This window comes from Phyllosticta citriasiana (assembly GCF_038021145.1).
Source record: "Phyllosticta citriasiana strain CBS 120426 chromosome Unknown IWZ02scaffold_2, whole genome shotgun sequence".
Classification (NCBI taxonomy): Eukaryota; Fungi; Ascomycota; class Dothideomycetes; order Botryosphaeriales; family Phyllostictaceae; genus Phyllosticta; species Phyllosticta citriasiana.
This window is the reverse complement of record NW_027117279.1, coordinates 804,436-820,017: the sequence shown is the minus strand read 5'-3', so window position 1 is coordinate 820,017 and position 15,582 is coordinate 804,436. Positions and strand designations below refer to the sequence as shown.

The following is a 15,582-nucleotide window of genomic DNA, read 5'->3' as shown; positions in this document are numbered from 1 at the left end:
CACTGCCACCACACACAATTGTCTGGTCTGCTCTCCAAATTTTCAGACTCAAGCGAGACATACAAGGGACCAGCAAAATGAATCTGGCGAAATATGCTCAAAGTCGACTCTTCATTTCTTGTGGTTGCTTGCTGTGACACGACAGGCATGTCTTCTCTCCAAAAAAATGCCAGACTTTAGATACGAAACCCGGAATATTGCCAGACGACAAATGAAACATATTGTATGCTATTTTGATGCAGACTATTTCCTAGCAGTGGGTGTGCTAGTTGGACCTGGTGTCGATGTCGAAGTGCCGCCCTGACCCTTCTTCTGCACAACGGCGCGGACAATTTGGCCGGCAGTATTGAAGACAATGTCGACCAAGGCGTTGAGTGGAGAATACGAGTAGGTCTTTTGCACCGCACCGCCCTGCAGCACCTTTTGCTCTCCAGTATACGTCATGTTTTGAAGGTAGTTTCCGACAATCGTGCTGGTGGTTGAGCCGGCAGCGCCAACCACCTCCTGGACGATGTTCCCGAGATTGTCGATGAGGAACGAAAGTTTGCTGTCACCACGAGTAATGGATCCTAGGAGGCCCTCGACTTCGCCCACGACGTCGTCTAAGAGCGAGGTCACGTTGTTCAGCGTGTTGATGAGAAGAGGATTCAGGTCCAAGGAGTCGAAAACGCGGTTGACAATATCCACAAGATGGCCCAAACGGACCACCAACTCCAGTTCGGCATCCACATCGGCAATGGTGATGTTTACTTTGTCGACACTGACGGCGACGCCTGCGTTGATGGAGACAATTTTTGCAACATTCGCATTGAGATTGATGTCGGCGCGAAGGTTGTCAACGTCCAATTCTATCTTTCCGACGTGGATCTCGGGAACATTGAGAACGACGTCCGGGACAGTGCTGTTGGAAGTTGGAGTCCTGCTCGGCCGGGCCGAAGTGGTGGTGTTGGAGGTCGGCGAGCCGGTCGAGTATGTGGAGGTAACCGTAGCCGAAACCGATGGGGGTGTTGTTACACTGCTGGTTGGCATTTGGGAGGATACGAAAGCAACGAGGAAACAAAGAAGCAGGACGAGCCTCGACAACATGGCGGCGAAGGGTGAGCCATCTTGGAGGGCGACCGCGTAGCCGACCCATATAACAATTATTGCGATAAACCATCAAGCCCCTTGTCCAGGCTCGAGGTCGGCGAAGCCAAACTGGATTTTGTCAAAATACAAGAGTGTGGTCGGGGACAGCCCGGTCCACGATGTGTCGGGCACCCCGGCTCGCCCCGGCGCGCAATGCCCAACTTGAACGTCACCCGGTCAATCATGCGTTTAATTCGACCGTTGTCAACACTCTCCACCTGCGGCCATTGATCCATTTACCGTCTGCATGGATTCAATAAAGCCCCCTTGGCTACACAGAGAACTTGGTCACGAAGCTCATCATCTGTCATGACCCCCGGCAACCAGCTAAGCGATGTCGTATCTAACGAGCGCTGTCCCCTCTCCTTGGTCGATGGACGACAGCTCCTTCGAAGCGCTGTTTACGAGCCGCCAGCATGAAATACTCATTTTTAATCTTTCCATTCTTCACCCTGTTGGCATGTGCTCAAGATGGCTATGTCGGCTACCGTCTTGAGGAAAGAGGCAGTCCCGACGACGTCCTCTACGAGACTGCAAATACCAACACCAACATTTCAGCAACAGATCCTCCGCCTGATGTCTTCCTTAATGCCTCCGTCTCGGTTCGAGAGATAGACATAGAAGTTGACAACATCTCAGCAAAGGTTGCGCCTCTTGTCCTGAAGGCGACACAAAGATTAAGTTTGGTCTACAGGTCAACCTGGACGCGCAAGTACTCAATCTTCTCGAACTCAACGCCGGCGTCACCGCATCCGTCGACCGTGTTTTCCTTACGATCCAAGATGTCAGAGCCAAAGTCATGCTTGAAGCGCGTCTGACGCGGGTCGTTGAAATGGTGAATTCTATTCTCGACTCCATCGACCTGAACCCCATCATCGCAACGCTGGGCGAGGACCTGGGCGATCTGGTGAACCACACAATCGGCGGCTTGACTGGGTCCTCCTCCGAGTCGACTTCATCCTCTGGCACCAACAACCTGACCGCACGTGGCCTGGAGTCCTCGTACAACCTCGTGCACAACATCTTGTACAGCGTCAACGACTACAGCGGCAACAAGCACACGAACCGCATCCTGGCCCAAGACGGCACCATTGTCGACCAGTCGCTTGACAACAACGGCAACCCCACGGGCCACAAAGTCGTCGGCAGCTTCGACCGCGACATGCATTACAACGGCTTCAACATCACGACGACGCGCGACGGCCAGGTCGTCAACGAGCTCGAATACCTCTATGCGCCGTTCCCGGGTCTCACGGCCATCAGCGCCGTTTTCGTCAGCGAGACGGGCCGCGTGTTGGGGACGCAGGTCCTGAGCGAGTCCCGCGCCGGCGGCACGAGTACCATCAGTGATGATTCGCAAGGCGCAAAGTAAACGCTTTTCTCCTTTCGATCCTGAAATAATCTGCAACAATGATGAACTTTCCTTTTGATGACTGCAATTGCTAGAAACGGGAGTGTCCGGGAACGAGCCATCTCGCGCAAGCATGATGAGGATGACTGAAGCCCTCAAGGACCACACGGATCGGGAGTATTGGGCCACCACCGCGCGCATGCTGTAGTCGTGTGCTATGATCTTTGCGCCAAAACTGGACGCTATTTTCTGTATGCAGCATCGCAAAAACTGGCAATATATATGGCATTCGTGCATTTGGCATCAACAATGCAGTCTATTCCACAGATGCATCGGCATCCCTTAGTGGGATTCAACTTAACGAGGCTGCAGATCGGCAATGCGGCAATAGCAAAAGCCCTAGTTCGTCACTATATATATGTTCATGCAAAGATCGACATGCATTTCTGAAATGCCATGGTGCGCAAAAGAGACAGGGATATTGTGGTAAAGGAACGACAGGGAAGCGCACGTCGTCGTCGGCCGTAAAAACAACCTTAGTACTGCACTGCTCAACTCGACACGCTCGCCAACCAGCCAGCCAGCCAGCCAGTCTACTGCATCTTGGAAACAACCTTTTCGCACAGCGCAATGAGGGAGCTCGCATTCGTAATGTCCAGCGTCGTCAGCTCGGCGCCCAAGTCCTTCCTGATGACGTTGCGCAGCTCGACGGCGGCCAGCGAGTCGAGCCCGTAGCTGCTCAGCGGCTTCGCGGGCTCCATGGGCTCGGCGAGGCGCAGGATTCGCACAAACAGCTGGTTGACGATCGTCACGGCGGCTTCCAGGACGCTCGCAGCATCGGCTCCGCTCTGCACCAGGAGCAGCAGCGTCTGCAAGTCCTTGTCCTTCGCATCCGCGCCCGCGCCGCCTGTCTGCGTCGCGCCGAAGCAGAGCCCGGCGAAGCGAGCGTCGGACAGCAGGCTCGACTCTGGGCCCAGCGGCACTGCGATGCCCGAGATGAGCTGTGCCGCGCTCGCCGGGTTGAGCGGCGACACCTGCTGCATAATCGAGTACTGGACGATGCGGTGGAAGAGGGGCTCGTTGATGGGCGACCACGTCGAGGGGTCGAATATCTGCAAGAGGTCGGAGTTGCGGCTGATGTAGCCCACCTCTTCGACGGCGCCCAAGTCTATCGAGTTGGCCTGCAGCCCGAGGCGGCGGCGGTAGCAGGCAAAGGCGTCGAGGAAGGCGTTGGCGGCCGCGTAGTTGGCTTGGCCGCGTTGGCCAACGACGCCAGAGATGCTGGAAAGCATCGAGAAGAAGTCGAGGTTGAGCTTCTCCTCGAGCGCGGCGTGGTGCAGATTCCACGTCCCCATCACCTTGCAGCCGATGACGTCGTGAAAGTCGCGGTTGGTCATGGCCGTGTATATTTTGTCCTGCGCGCACACCAAATCAGCCTTTGCATTTCTCCTGGGCAGGGCATCCTATACGCACGCGAAGAACCATGGCGCCCTGGATCACCCCAGCAATCGGGTAATTGGCCGCCTTGAACACGCGCCGCACATCCTCAATGTTCGCGACATCGCCTTGCATCAGCTGCACCTCACAGCCCTCTGCTTGGATGTTCTTGATGGCCGCCTGAGACATGTCATCTGAGTAACCGCTGCGCGCCAGCGGTATCAGGTGCTTTGCGCCTTTCCTGGCAAGCTCGATGGCGAGGCTGCCGCAGAGCCCTTTCAGACCGCCGACCAAGAGATACGACACATCGCCACGCAGCTTCAGCTCACGTTGGGCAGGGCGGGCCTGTCCTTGTTAGAGGTCTAATTGATTTAAGATTGCAGCTTGACGTCGACTCACCATCACTTTGACGTCTTTGCGTGCTCCATTGGAAATAACAATCTTTCCTTGGTGATTGGCGGACCTCATGTAGCGGAACGCAGCTGGGATGTCGTCGAAGGGGAAGGTCGTGATGGGGGTGATTGGCTTGAACGTGCCATCTTCGACCAGAGGCATGAGTTGTTGGAGCAGTCTTTGGCTAGTCAGCATTTCTTCTTCTTCTCGTGAACTATTCAACATTACCTTGCAATGACCTGATCCGAAACGTGTCGGTGAGCCATATCGAAGCACCGATAAGAGACGTTACGTCCAAATTGCTCCATGGGAAGATAGTTGCGGTCAAGCATGTCTTTTTTCCCAAGCTCGACCATGGTGCCGCCCTCTCTGATGCAGCGCCAGGACTCTTCGAGCAAGTCTCCCGTCAAGGAGTTGATGATCACATCCACACCTTCATTGTTAGTTGCCGCCATGAGCTCTGAAGCGAACTGGGTTGTCCTGGAGTGGAAGATGTTTGACGCTGGGATCCCAAACTGCTCTCTGAGGAATGCCCGCTTTTCTTCGCTGCCAGCAGTAGCGAAAACCTCAGCGCCAATGTACTTGCAGATCTGGATACAAGCAATACCAAGTCCACCAGTGGCCGAGTGGATAAGGACGCGCTGGCCAGGCTGAGTGTTCGCCAGGTCATAGAGACTGTAGAGAGAGACGAGATAGACGCTAGCCAAAGTTGCTGCCTCCTCGAAGGACAGCCACTCAGGAATTGGGTAGACTCGCTCATTTGTCGTGATGATGCGGTTGGCAAAAGTGCCTTTGACGAAGACAAGAACGCGGTCTCCCACTGCGTACGCGGTCGTGCCTGGGCGTCTGATTCTGCCAGCTCCTTCCAGACCGAGCAGGAACTCGTTTTCTGGAACGATGCCCATGGTCACGGCAAGATCCTTGAAGTTGAGTCCAGCTGCCTCCAGTTCCACTTCAACCATATTGTCGTCCAGCGGGAGCTCCTTGTCGCTTACTTCTGTGTAGCACAAAGACTCGAAGGTTCCTAGCCGTTCTGCCCTCATTCGCACAGTAGATGGCGAGTCGTGCAGGCTCAACTCTTCTAGTGCCCGGCCATGGAGTTCTTCGTCGGAAGCAGTGTTGACCGGGTCGTCTGGAAGCAGCCGACTGACATAGGTCATGCCCCTCCGCTCGACAAGTTCATGGTCGGTGGTCGTGAGATGATTTTCGTTGTTGAGACCGCGCAGCACGCTGTTGATCATGGGCACTGTGTGCCGTCCCGCGCTCTCCTCTACGTCGAGCGTGGTGATCCGAACGCTTGGGTCCTCCGCTCGTATCGTGCGCGTGAGTCCATGGATCATAGCCTTCTCGGGTCGAGTCACTTCGAATTGGGAGCCCTCTGTCACCCATAGGATTTGATGGTTGCTGCCAGCTAGCTTCTTCAATGCATCCCATTGATTGTTCGTAATCGCAGGGAAGAGTGGAGAAGACAGCTCGTCCACAACAAGGACCGTGGAGTTGAATACCAGACTCTCCGACTCGATCGAATGCTCCGAAATTTCCCATCCATACGAGGACAAGGATTCTCTGATTTGATGGGTCCGCGCAGTCGGAGCGCTAAAGTGAACAAGGTCGATTTCCTTCTTCGTCAAGTCATTGATTGACTTTGTGACTGCTGTGGCGATAAAGGCGGTGGACAACACATTCGAAGAGTCGCAAGAGATGGATCGCAAGTCTTCAAAGCCGCAGGTGTCCATGAGGGCGGGAACATCGCAGTCAGACTTTTTCTCACGGACTTGCACCCCGTCTACATATTCGGCGAATAGCACAAGACCGCCCTCATGAAGCAGAGACCTGGCGCTTTTCACGGCTGCGTTGAGAGAGCCATGTGCAGCATTATCCTGGATAGATCGATCATCAGCTTTTGCGTGTGATATTGGAGGGAACGACTGACCATTCTCAGAATGACAACATCAAAGTCACCTTCATCAAGCGGTAAGCCACCCAAAGGCTTGCTGCTGTCGAAGAGGTGGAGATCTCCGGAAAGTTTGCCAGAGTACTTCTCCCGAACATTCACCAGCGCTTTTGCGTCGGACGACGCAAACGCATACTTGCGACAGGCTTCTCGCAAGACCGTGCTGGAAGCGCTTGATTCCTCGAGCCACAGGCTAGAATAGTCGTTCGGAATCAGAACAATCTCAGCGAGCTTCAGGTTCGGCGTTTTGTGAGCGAAGAGATCCAGCATTGCTTGTACCGCCGATAAAGCCGGATCTGGACCAGGCTTGAGAAAGTTCTGAACATTGTTCAACCCTTCTTGGGTGATTGCAGTGACGTCCGGCTTCCAGCTGAGTCGTGTGAATTTGTGATTGGCATAGGAGCCTGCGCTCATCTCTAGCTTGTGGAAGCGCAGTCCGCGGACTTGGAAGAGGAAGGCTCCAGATTCTGGCTCGTAGACAGTCGCATCTGCCATGTAGTTCTTCGCCTCTTCTGGCCGACCAACCCCGACATACGACGCGGAGGCGACCGACATGCCGGTGGAGGGCGAAGCCGCGGTTGAGGATATCTCAAGATCGTCGATGATGGCGGGAATGAGAACCGCGTTAACACTGCTTCGGTTGCCTTTCCACAGGGCAGGAGCACAGGTCTGAAGACAGGCATCTATGCAAGCTGGGTGCATGGGGTAGTGCGACTGGAGATAGTCGCTGGGAGGAACGGTCAGGTCAATCAGCGATCGACTCTTGCGCTGGCCAGATGTGCACTCCGTCTCCAAGTGCTTCTGGAAAACCGGACCAAAGCCATATCCAACGACCTCCATCGCCTTGTACCACAATTTTCCTGAGGCTGGATGGTTTATTGGTGCCAGAACAGCACGCGGAGCACCTGTCTCCCGTCAGCCATCTGTCTCGGAAAGGTAATTGGAAGCCGAAAACTCACTTTTCTGGTATGATTCTTCGATGCGGACAAGTCCACGGCAGTGTTCAGACCACACATCGCCAACCAGGGAGGAAATCTTGAAATCAAACCATGGGTCGTTTTTGCCGGTACGACTGGCCATGCTCAGCATGAGTTTTGACTTTTCGTTCTCCTCCAACACCAGTGCCTTGGGAAAAGTGATGTTGCGGACATGGTATGTCGGATTCGAAGGGCGAGGCTTCTGCTCAAGGATAGAGAGTGCTTCCGATATCTGAGAAGCACCCTCAATAGCCATTGCTATGAATCCAGCGGCTGGAAAGATAATTTCAGGACCCATCTGCTAGGTATGAGCTTCTGCGGACGTGGAGAAAGGACAAGTATTACTCACCTTATGATCCACGAGCCACGAGAGGTCGTCAACTAGGAGAGCCTTTTTCCACACAGGGGCATGGTAAGAAGTGCCAAGTGTCTTGGTGCCAATCAAGTCATGGTGAGGGAAGAGACGATTCCTCCAGTCTTTGCTCGCTTCGCTCTCGTACCAATACTTTGTGGAATGATTCCAAGCATAGTTTGGCAAATCCACTATCACGGATGGCTTGGAAGAATCGGCGCCATTCACTCTGGCCAAATCCACCTTGGCGTCTGCGACGAAGAGTCTTCCTGCAACGTCAAACATGGAGTTTACCGAGTCTTGACCGCGACTGAGGGCTGTGCAGTATTGGACACCAGCGCCTTCGCTAGGCAGCGTCTTTTTGATTTGGGAAATAGGACCTGCCAGAGCACCGCTCGGCCCAATCTCTATCAAAAAGTTGGCGCCATTCTTGCCCGAAACCATTCTCTCAACGGCCTGGTCAAACCTGACAGGACAAACCATGTTTGCTTTCCAATACGGAACGTCGGTGGCTTGGTCAAGCTCTTTGCCAGTGACTGAGGAAAACATTCTGGCACGAGCTGCGGACAAAGGTTCAGGCTCGAACACAGGACTGAGCATCTCCTCGTACTTTCGACCAATTGCATCCATGAACTTGGAGTGATAGGCCAGATCAACTTGGAGGAGCCTTGCAAAATGGCTGTCGTCGACCAGACGAGTCTTGACCTCATCTAGTGCGGACAAAGTTCCAGAGAGAGTAACCGAGTTGGGGCTGTTGTAGCAGGCAATCTGGACCTGGTCTTCAAGGCCGGACAAGTAGCTCTCCATGTCGTCCGGTCCAAGCCCAGCTGCGAGCATACCGAGGCCAGATTTTGTTGATCCACTGCGTTCGACTACGGCTGCTTGACCTCTGTAGTATGCGGCCTTGATGGCATCTTCCTGGCTCAAGAGGCCAGCAGCGCATGCTGCCGCAATCTCCCCTGAGGAATGACCTACTACGGCCTGCGCTTCAACATTCCAGGTCCTCAAAATATCGGTAATAGCAAGTTGCAGAGCAGTGACCAGCGGTTGGCTGAATTCCGGTTGACGAAGCACTTGTGGGCTTCGCACCTCAGTGAGCTCGCCTGTTGAAGATCAGCGGAGTCCTTTTGGTTGCATTGGGCGACTTACCCAGCAAAGTCCACTTGGGAGGGTTGGGCAGGCTTTGCAGCACTTTGTCCAAGCGCTGTATCAGAGCCTTCGCTTCCGGAAAAGCCTCAATAAGCCCTTTTCCCATTTGCGACCATTGCGCTCCTTGCCCAGTGAACACAAACCCTATGCGGGGCGATTCGGCTCCCTTCTTGCCGAGTTTGATAGAAGCCTCATCGATGGAATTGCTCTTTGCGACCAAGTAGCCGCGATGGAAGTGCCGCGTCCGACGCTCAGAGAGCGTGTACGCGAGATCCGGCAACTTCACACTGACTTCTGGATTGATTAGATGGGTGGAGAGCGCTTTCACGTTGGCCAGAAGCGCGCTTTCGTCGTTGGCAGAAAACACCAAGGTGAAAGCGCGGCCCTCTTCCGCTTCATCGTCGTCGAAAAAGTTGTCGAGGTCAGAGACGCGTCGGTGCGACGAAACATGGGTGGGCTTTGACCACTTGGTCGCTTCTTCGACGACGACGTGGGCGTTTGACCCTCCGTATCCGAAAGAGTTTACGCTGGCTCTTTTGACTGCCGTCTGTGGCCAGCTGATTGCAGTTCTCGTGGCACGAACTTTGAGCTTTTCAAAGTCGACTAAACTACTGGTTAGCAAAGTGACGTTGTTGGCGCCGAAGACGTACTCTTTGGGCTGGGCGTGATGAAGGTGGGGTTTCCTGGAATGACGCCATTTTCGATCGCAAGAACGGCCTTCAGAAGACCAGAAATACCGGCTGCTGGCTCGGAATGGCCCAGATTGCTTTTTATCTGCGCATTGTCAGCCGCGCGAAAGTCAGGTTAAGGTGTTGGGACGGGGCATTGCGCACCGAGCCAATGACGAGCGGTTGGTCACGGCAGGCGCTAAAAACCGAAGAGGCGCCCGACACCTCGGTGGGATCTCCTGCCTTTCGCACCATCACATCAGCATCTCGACATCACCAAATCTCGTCGCTGTCTACGAACCTGCGTTCCGGTACCATGGCACTCGAGGTATGCCGTCTCGCTCAGGTCCGATATACCTGCGTTTGCGTACGCGGCTCTGATCGCTGCAGCTTGCGCCTCAGCACTTGGACTCGCGATCCCAGGTGTTCTTCCGTCGCTGTTTGTTGCGGTTCCACGAATGACAGCGCGGATGGGGTCGCCATCTCTGATGGCATCATCCAGGCGCTTGAGCATCACGGCATTGACTCCCTCGGCTTTGATATAGCCATCGGCCTTGACGTCAAACGTGTGACATTTTCCGCTCAGAGAACTTGCGCCCTTCATGGGCCCAGCTAATACCCGTTAGCCTTGGCGACAGTATGCCACAAACAGAATGCTTACTATCCATCACATGTTCAGGACTCAGATAAAGATTGGCGGCAGCGACGATTGCTCCGTCCGTCTCCTTCGACTGCAGGTACCGGCAGGCAACGTCAAGAGCCACCAGACTTCCGGAGCAAGCCGTATCTATCGTCATGCTCGGTCCTTTTATATTCAGGAAATGGCTCAGCCTGTTGCTTAGGATGGCTCGTCCTACTCCAACAGTGACGCCGGGAACTCGGTCGTCTGGGTCTCGAGCCTGCATGGCTTCATAGTCTGTGCAAATACGGCAATGGTCAACAGAACGAACCGTGAACAGACAGAGGTAGGTCTCACCGACGGCGTAAGAACCAACAAAACACCCAACTCGAGCGCCATCGACCGATTCCAGAGGAATTCCTGCATTTTCAAGACATTCGTAGACAACTTCGAGAAGTTGTCGCTGCTGTGGATCCATCGCCAATGCTTCTGCTGAAGAAATGGAGAAGAACGGGGCATCGAATTCCTGAGGGTCGACGTTTTCCAGAAACATGCCGCCTGGGGATCTCATCGTCTTGGGTTTTCTAGATCCATCAAAATGCGTCTTGAAGTTGAAGCGTGATTCCGGAGGCTCATTGTTTGCACAACCCGCTCTTTCGAGGAACTTCCACAGCTTGTGAGGAGAGGTGCTCTCTCCGGGGAGCCGGCAGCCCATACCGACCACTGCCACAGGATCTTGTCCATATGGTTTCGGCTCCGGCTTGGGCGCTTTGACAGATCCACCGTCCTTCTGGGAAGAAAGACCACCACGGGGCTTCGCGTTTGAATCATTGGCCGTCATGTTAACGAATTGACTGTAAGAGAAAGAGTTCTGATAACGAAATTGACATAGTTCAGGACTTCAAGGCAATTAGATCACTTTAAACCCAGAACGTCCCTGGCAAGGAACCTCGACATCTTGCTATGATGTCAACAACACATCCGATCTTCTCACACACTGATCGAGCTGGGTAGATCTGGGGTCCTCGTCCAAAGCCACCTTCCGCATCATGCTTGCAACCGCGCCACTTGGTGTATCTTCTATCTGACCGGAGGTGTTTAAAATCGCCACATGGGGGGCCACGTTTACTCCCAAGCCATTTAGAGCGCGCATGAAAGAGATCGTCTGTCAGATTTGGGCTTCTCATTACGTCCCGTTACCACCTGGCCCAGCATCGATGTCCTCCAAGCCATGGCCTGGCAGAAATACGACTTGGTACATGAGGCGCATCCCCAAGGCGCCCGTCAGAGCTGAAGCCAAAGGATCTTGAGGATTCACATTCGATTGTCATAGAGGACGCAGTCAAAGGGTTGTTTCCTGGGTCTTGAATTGTTCGTGCAACTGGGCACACTTGGACTGCATAGAGAAATGCAGTCAGAACCAAAAGGTCTGGAAACGTACCAGGGAATACTATACAGCCTGATGAGAGATCTTAGGCTACTATCTACCTATTCGTGCATTCTGAAGAGGTCTCCGATAATCGCCCACTTCCAAATTCTCGGATTTCAACTTTTTTTTAAAACAAAATCTTTCAGGAAGAACTTCCTTGGTTGTCTTTCGAAACTAGACAAACGGGCTCCATGGTGCGAAAGGCTCCAGTCCTCGGACACTCAAGGCTGGGCGGACCCGTCATCATGCACGACGCCGGGACAAGGTACTTTGGTGGTACCCGCATGCACCGTCAGCTTAGATGCTGCAGGCACATATTCTTTTTGTTCGGGATGCACATTCAACCCTTCACGATGGCATCGGCATCGACTATTATTTTACAATTTGTAAGTTTCTCACAATGTGTAAGCTCAGCATTATTTTCAGACGCTGTTTTATTCCTGAAGTTCTGGATAATGGCCTCGTTACCTCAAGTCCAGATTCAGACGTCCGCGGAGCTCTGCTGTTCTAGGCTCCGTACCCAAGATCCTCGTGGCACGCGAACGCAAAAGGGGAGGCCATACGAGAAGTATCTTAGGGAAATTCGTACGAATCAAACCGCGCAAGGAAAACGCGAAGTGGCAGAGACGAAGAGCAAAAATGTGTGGAGAAAAAGATGCGGTTGGCATTTGATTCGCCTGGCCACTTGCGAAAACTGCGTTTGTGTGATTACCGCAGCGACCTTTGGCAATGCCATGCTTCCCCCTTGAGTCTCATTCCACAGTCTAGAACCCCAACTCGTGGCAGTTTCTTGGTGTGAGCATGAGGTTGGTGTTTCATGGCTTTGCTGATTCTCAGCGGCTTTGTGTAGTCTCCCGTTTCTGCGGGGGCTGGTGATGAGGTTGACAAGTGGCAACGAGACCTAATGCTGTTCGATCTTCTAGTCCAGACCCATCTCTGCACCTTGGCAGTCGGACTTACACGTCCACCTGCAAGATTACCCCTATTTCTCAACGGCCTTGTACCGCCAGGAGACACAAGCCTGGGGCTTGGTGGAGTACAAGCAAGTCCCAGACTCTTCAACTGACGAGTCTAGATTTCCAGATCTTGCGTCTCTACTCTTCCAAAGGCGGCTCTCGACCCCTCCAGCTTTGGTGGCTCTCCTCAAACTCTGGCACGATCCAAAATCCACAACGACATACAAGCATTGGACTGCAGGTGGCAATTCCCGAGCCTCCAGGCCTGATACCAGCCTCGTTCAGTCGCAACAACATCGGAGGGCTGCGTGAATCTAGACTCTAAGTTCTCAACACGCCTGCGATGGTATTCCCGTCATGGGTGGGATCGCGTTACTATGCTGGAGAAGAACTCTACATAAAGCCAGACCGGCGTACCTCAATCAGCTACTATCCTCGTCACAATCATCACTCAAATCCTGCAGTCTCAAAGCTCAACGGCACTTTCCACCATGTCCAACTTGCGCAAAGTCGAGTTCAAGACCATTGATGGCCTCCTTCTGCGGGGTTTCTTCTTCCCCACTGCCAACAGAGGCCCCGGCATCGTCATTACCCCCGGCGTGAGCATTTTGCAAGTCCCATAAGTTCTCAAACTAACAACAAGGTAGTTCAACTGCGTCAAGGAAATGTTCGTCCTGGACGTTGCTGAGCACTTCCAACGCAACGGTATTAACGCGTTGGTCTATGATCCGCGGTCTTTGGGCGAGAGCGAAGGTCTTCCGCGCAACGACATCGACCCAGTCAAGCAAGTCTCAGACTACTCGGACGCTCTCTCGTTCCTCATGGCTCAACCATCAGTCGACGCTCGCCGGGTAGCGTTCTGGGGAATGTCCTTTTCTGCGACCATCGCTCTCTGCGCTGCGAGTATGGACAAGAGGGCTCGTCTGTGCATCGCCATTTGTCCACTCCTGAACTTCGAATACACGCCTGAGAAATTTCCCAAGGTCCTCCTCCAAAGCATGCGAGACAGGCAATCCCAGGCCCTCGGCAACTCGCCACTGTTCCTGCCTGTCTTGATGCCTGATGGGAAGAACCCCGCCGGCTTGGGTTTCCAGACGAGCGCGGACGAGCTCGATTACATGATCAACGCCAAAGCGCGCGGTGCCCCCAATTACGAGAACCAGACCACATTGCAGTCGTACTACAAGCTTGTTGTCTGGCAACCCCACGGCATCATGAGGCACATGACGCCGACGCCGACGATGATGATTATCCCGGAGAAGGACGTCATTTCGCCTCCTGAGGAGCAGCTTGCTTTGTTTGACACTTTCCCGGAACCTAAGAAGTCACTCATTGCTCCTGGAAAAGGCCACCTCAACGTTTTGAGCGGGGAAGAGTTTCCACTGCTCATGAATCAACAAGTGAAGTTTCTGCACAGAATAATGGCTTAGCGGCATCGATCCGTGAGGTTTAAAGTCTTCTTGGATTTGGCTCAGGACTGAGATTGCTCCTTTTCTCTTTCTTCTTTCTATCCTCTTTTCATCTTGTGTCGCAGTTCATCTTGTCATTTAATCTATTCATCTATCAAGATTGTCTTCTTCAGAGCCATCTCCATTTCAAAGCAATGTGAATGAGTGCTGCGAAGGCCGTAACTCATTATCGGACGGAGCGCAGTTATAAAGTATACATCGTGACAAAATCCGAGACCAAGGCTAGTAAAGATTTCTCTCCTGACACAACACCCTCCTGACGCGCATCTCACTGAAAGGCGATTCTGACCCCCAAACTTCCCAGTTTCGGCCGAGGCGCAAAACGATCTCTCGCCAGCTCAACATCCGATTTGTCAGTCTCGTAGAGTTTTGCACCAGAGATAAGCGGTGAACGGAAGAAGTTTGCCAATCCGATATACAGTTCAGCATATCCGAGCTGGATGCCCGTGCAGCTACGAGTGCCCTTGCCAAACGAAACCATATATCGGCTCAGCTGCCTGCCATCCGGAGCCTTTGGATCGCCCAGCCACCGTTCGGGAATGAAAGAGAAGGAGTCTGGGAATATGTCCTCATCGTGAGACACGGCGTAAGTATCCATCGAGACCATAGTGCCAGCCGGGATAGTCCATTTGCGATATTGCAGTGTCCCATTGGGGGAGGCTCGCGGCATGCGCTGGGATGTTCCGTAGCTGAGACGCAGCGCTTCTTCAATGCACGCCGAAAGGTACGGGAGTTGGGCCAGGCGATCCCAGTTTGGGAAGTTCTGGGCATCTGGAATTGCTTCCGTGAGTTCGGCCACCAACTTCTCCTTGATTTTTGGGTTGTCGAAGATGTGGAAACACGCAACTACCAAGGTGCGCATTGTTGACTCAACTCCGGCTCCGATGATGCTGATTGATTCATGTTGGAGTCGCGTCAGGGTCAGCTCTTCGGCAGGGAGGTTGGAATGAAGCAGAGAGCTGAAGATTGTGCCTGCGTTCTTTTCGCCTTTGCCTCCAGCGGAAAGCACCTCGACAATTTGCGAAGTAAGTTCCTGTGAATGTTAGCATTCACTGATCCATCAGGAACGAGAGGGCAAAATTGGCTCACAGTATTGAAGTGAATCACAGAATCCATCTGCGGCTGCAAGAACCTCACGATGCGGTCAGGAAGCGACTGCAAGACGCGCGCCACGAGCGGCACATGAACCAGCCAGTGGGTCGGTTCAAGAAGATCAATCATGGCTTGGTTCAGAGCAGAGTGGAACTCTGGACTCTCGATGAAATTGTAGTGTCTCTCGTACGCAAAGGCGACGATCGTATCGGATGATAGACAGCCCCACATCCTGTTTAGACTCAGAACACGACCTGTGCCTACGTACTCCCGTTCGAGGCGAGCCAGAATCTTTTGCATGCTCTTCTGGATCTCCGGTGCAAACTGCGCGACTTTTCTTTTTGAGAAGAAGGGGTTGAGTGCGGAACGTCGCTGCCGATGTTTGTCATGTTTCGGGGTAGCAAACGCGGATAGGGGGTTCCCAAATCGGTGAGCAATTTTCTCTGGCTTGTTTACAGGCCTGTTGGGCGAGTACATTGTCTCATGGTATGCTGAGTCCTGAATGTGTAGCTCATCCGGAGTGATGCGAATGATTGGACCTGAGAGACATGAGCAGAATTCGCCCAGGAGTATTCATGAACAGACCGTATTGCTGGTGCCATTTCTGA

General features: G+C 53.4%; 6 protein-coding genes across 6 annotated transcripts; 3 read left to right on the top strand and 3 right to left on the bottom strand.

The window, feature by feature from the left end:
- Positions 1–152: 152 nt before the first annotated feature.
- On the bottom strand, positions 153–1,275 carry IWZ02DRAFT_126315 (uncharacterized protein). Its single transcript, XM_066761556.1, has one exon. The coding sequence runs from the start codon at positions 1,084–1,086 to the stop codon at positions 244–246; it is 843 nt and encodes a 280-aa protein (XP_066626015.1). The 5' UTR covers positions 1,087–1,275; the 3' UTR covers positions 153–243.
- A 28-nt stretch (positions 1,276–1,303) lies between these two features.
- Positions 1,304–2,797, top strand: IWZ02DRAFT_441730 (uncharacterized protein). Its single transcript, XM_066766931.1, has 2 exons — positions 1,304–1,772; positions 1,823–2,797. The coding sequence occupies exons 1-2, from the start codon at positions 1,545–1,547 to the stop codon at positions 2,498–2,500; spliced, it is 906 nt and encodes a 301-aa protein (XP_066626014.1). The 5' UTR covers positions 1,304–1,544; the 3' UTR covers positions 2,501–2,797.
- On the bottom strand, positions 2,798–10,869 carry IWZ02DRAFT_479039 (putative polyketide synthase; the record flags this gene model as incomplete). Its single annotated transcript, XM_066769083.1, has 12 exons — positions 2,798–3,894; positions 3,953–4,261; positions 4,316–4,493; positions 4,538–6,189; positions 6,243–7,168; positions 7,223–7,538; positions 7,590–8,695; positions 8,742–9,344; positions 9,392–9,515; positions 9,575–9,652; positions 9,711–10,021; positions 10,071–10,869. 12 exons carry the CDS (start codon positions 10,867–10,869, stop codon positions 3,073–3,075), a joined length of 7,224 nt encoding a protein of 2,407 aa, XP_066626013.1. The 3' UTR covers positions 2,798–3,072.
- Positions 10,870–11,153: 284 nt separating this feature from the next.
- On the top strand, positions 11,154–12,815 carry IWZ02DRAFT_126184 (uncharacterized protein). The gene is made up of 2 exons (XM_066761552.1): positions 11,154–11,843; positions 12,533–12,815. The coding sequence occupies exons 1-2, from the start codon at positions 11,437–11,439 to the stop codon at positions 12,723–12,725; spliced, it is 600 nt and encodes a 199-aa protein (XP_066626012.1). The 5' UTR covers positions 11,154–11,436; the 3' UTR covers positions 12,726–12,815.
- On the top strand, positions 12,556–13,997 carry IWZ02DRAFT_126209 (Alpha/Beta hydrolase protein). The gene is made up of 2 exons (XM_066761553.1): positions 12,556–13,012; positions 13,061–13,997. Exons 1-2 carry the CDS (start codon positions 12,905–12,907, stop codon positions 13,841–13,843), a joined length of 891 nt encoding a protein of 296 aa, XP_066626011.1. The 5' UTR covers positions 12,556–12,904; the 3' UTR covers positions 13,844–13,997.
- Positions 13,997–15,541, bottom strand: IWZ02DRAFT_126264 (putative P450 monooxygenase). Its single transcript, XM_066761555.1, has 2 exons — positions 14,972–15,541; positions 13,997–14,915 (listed from the first exon to the last, which is right to left on the bottom strand). Exons 1-2 carry the CDS (start codon positions 15,449–15,451, stop codon positions 14,151–14,153), a joined length of 1,245 nt encoding a protein of 414 aa, XP_066626010.1. The 5' UTR covers positions 15,452–15,541; the 3' UTR covers positions 13,997–14,150.
- Between the last annotated feature and the right edge of the window lie 41 nt (positions 15,542–15,582).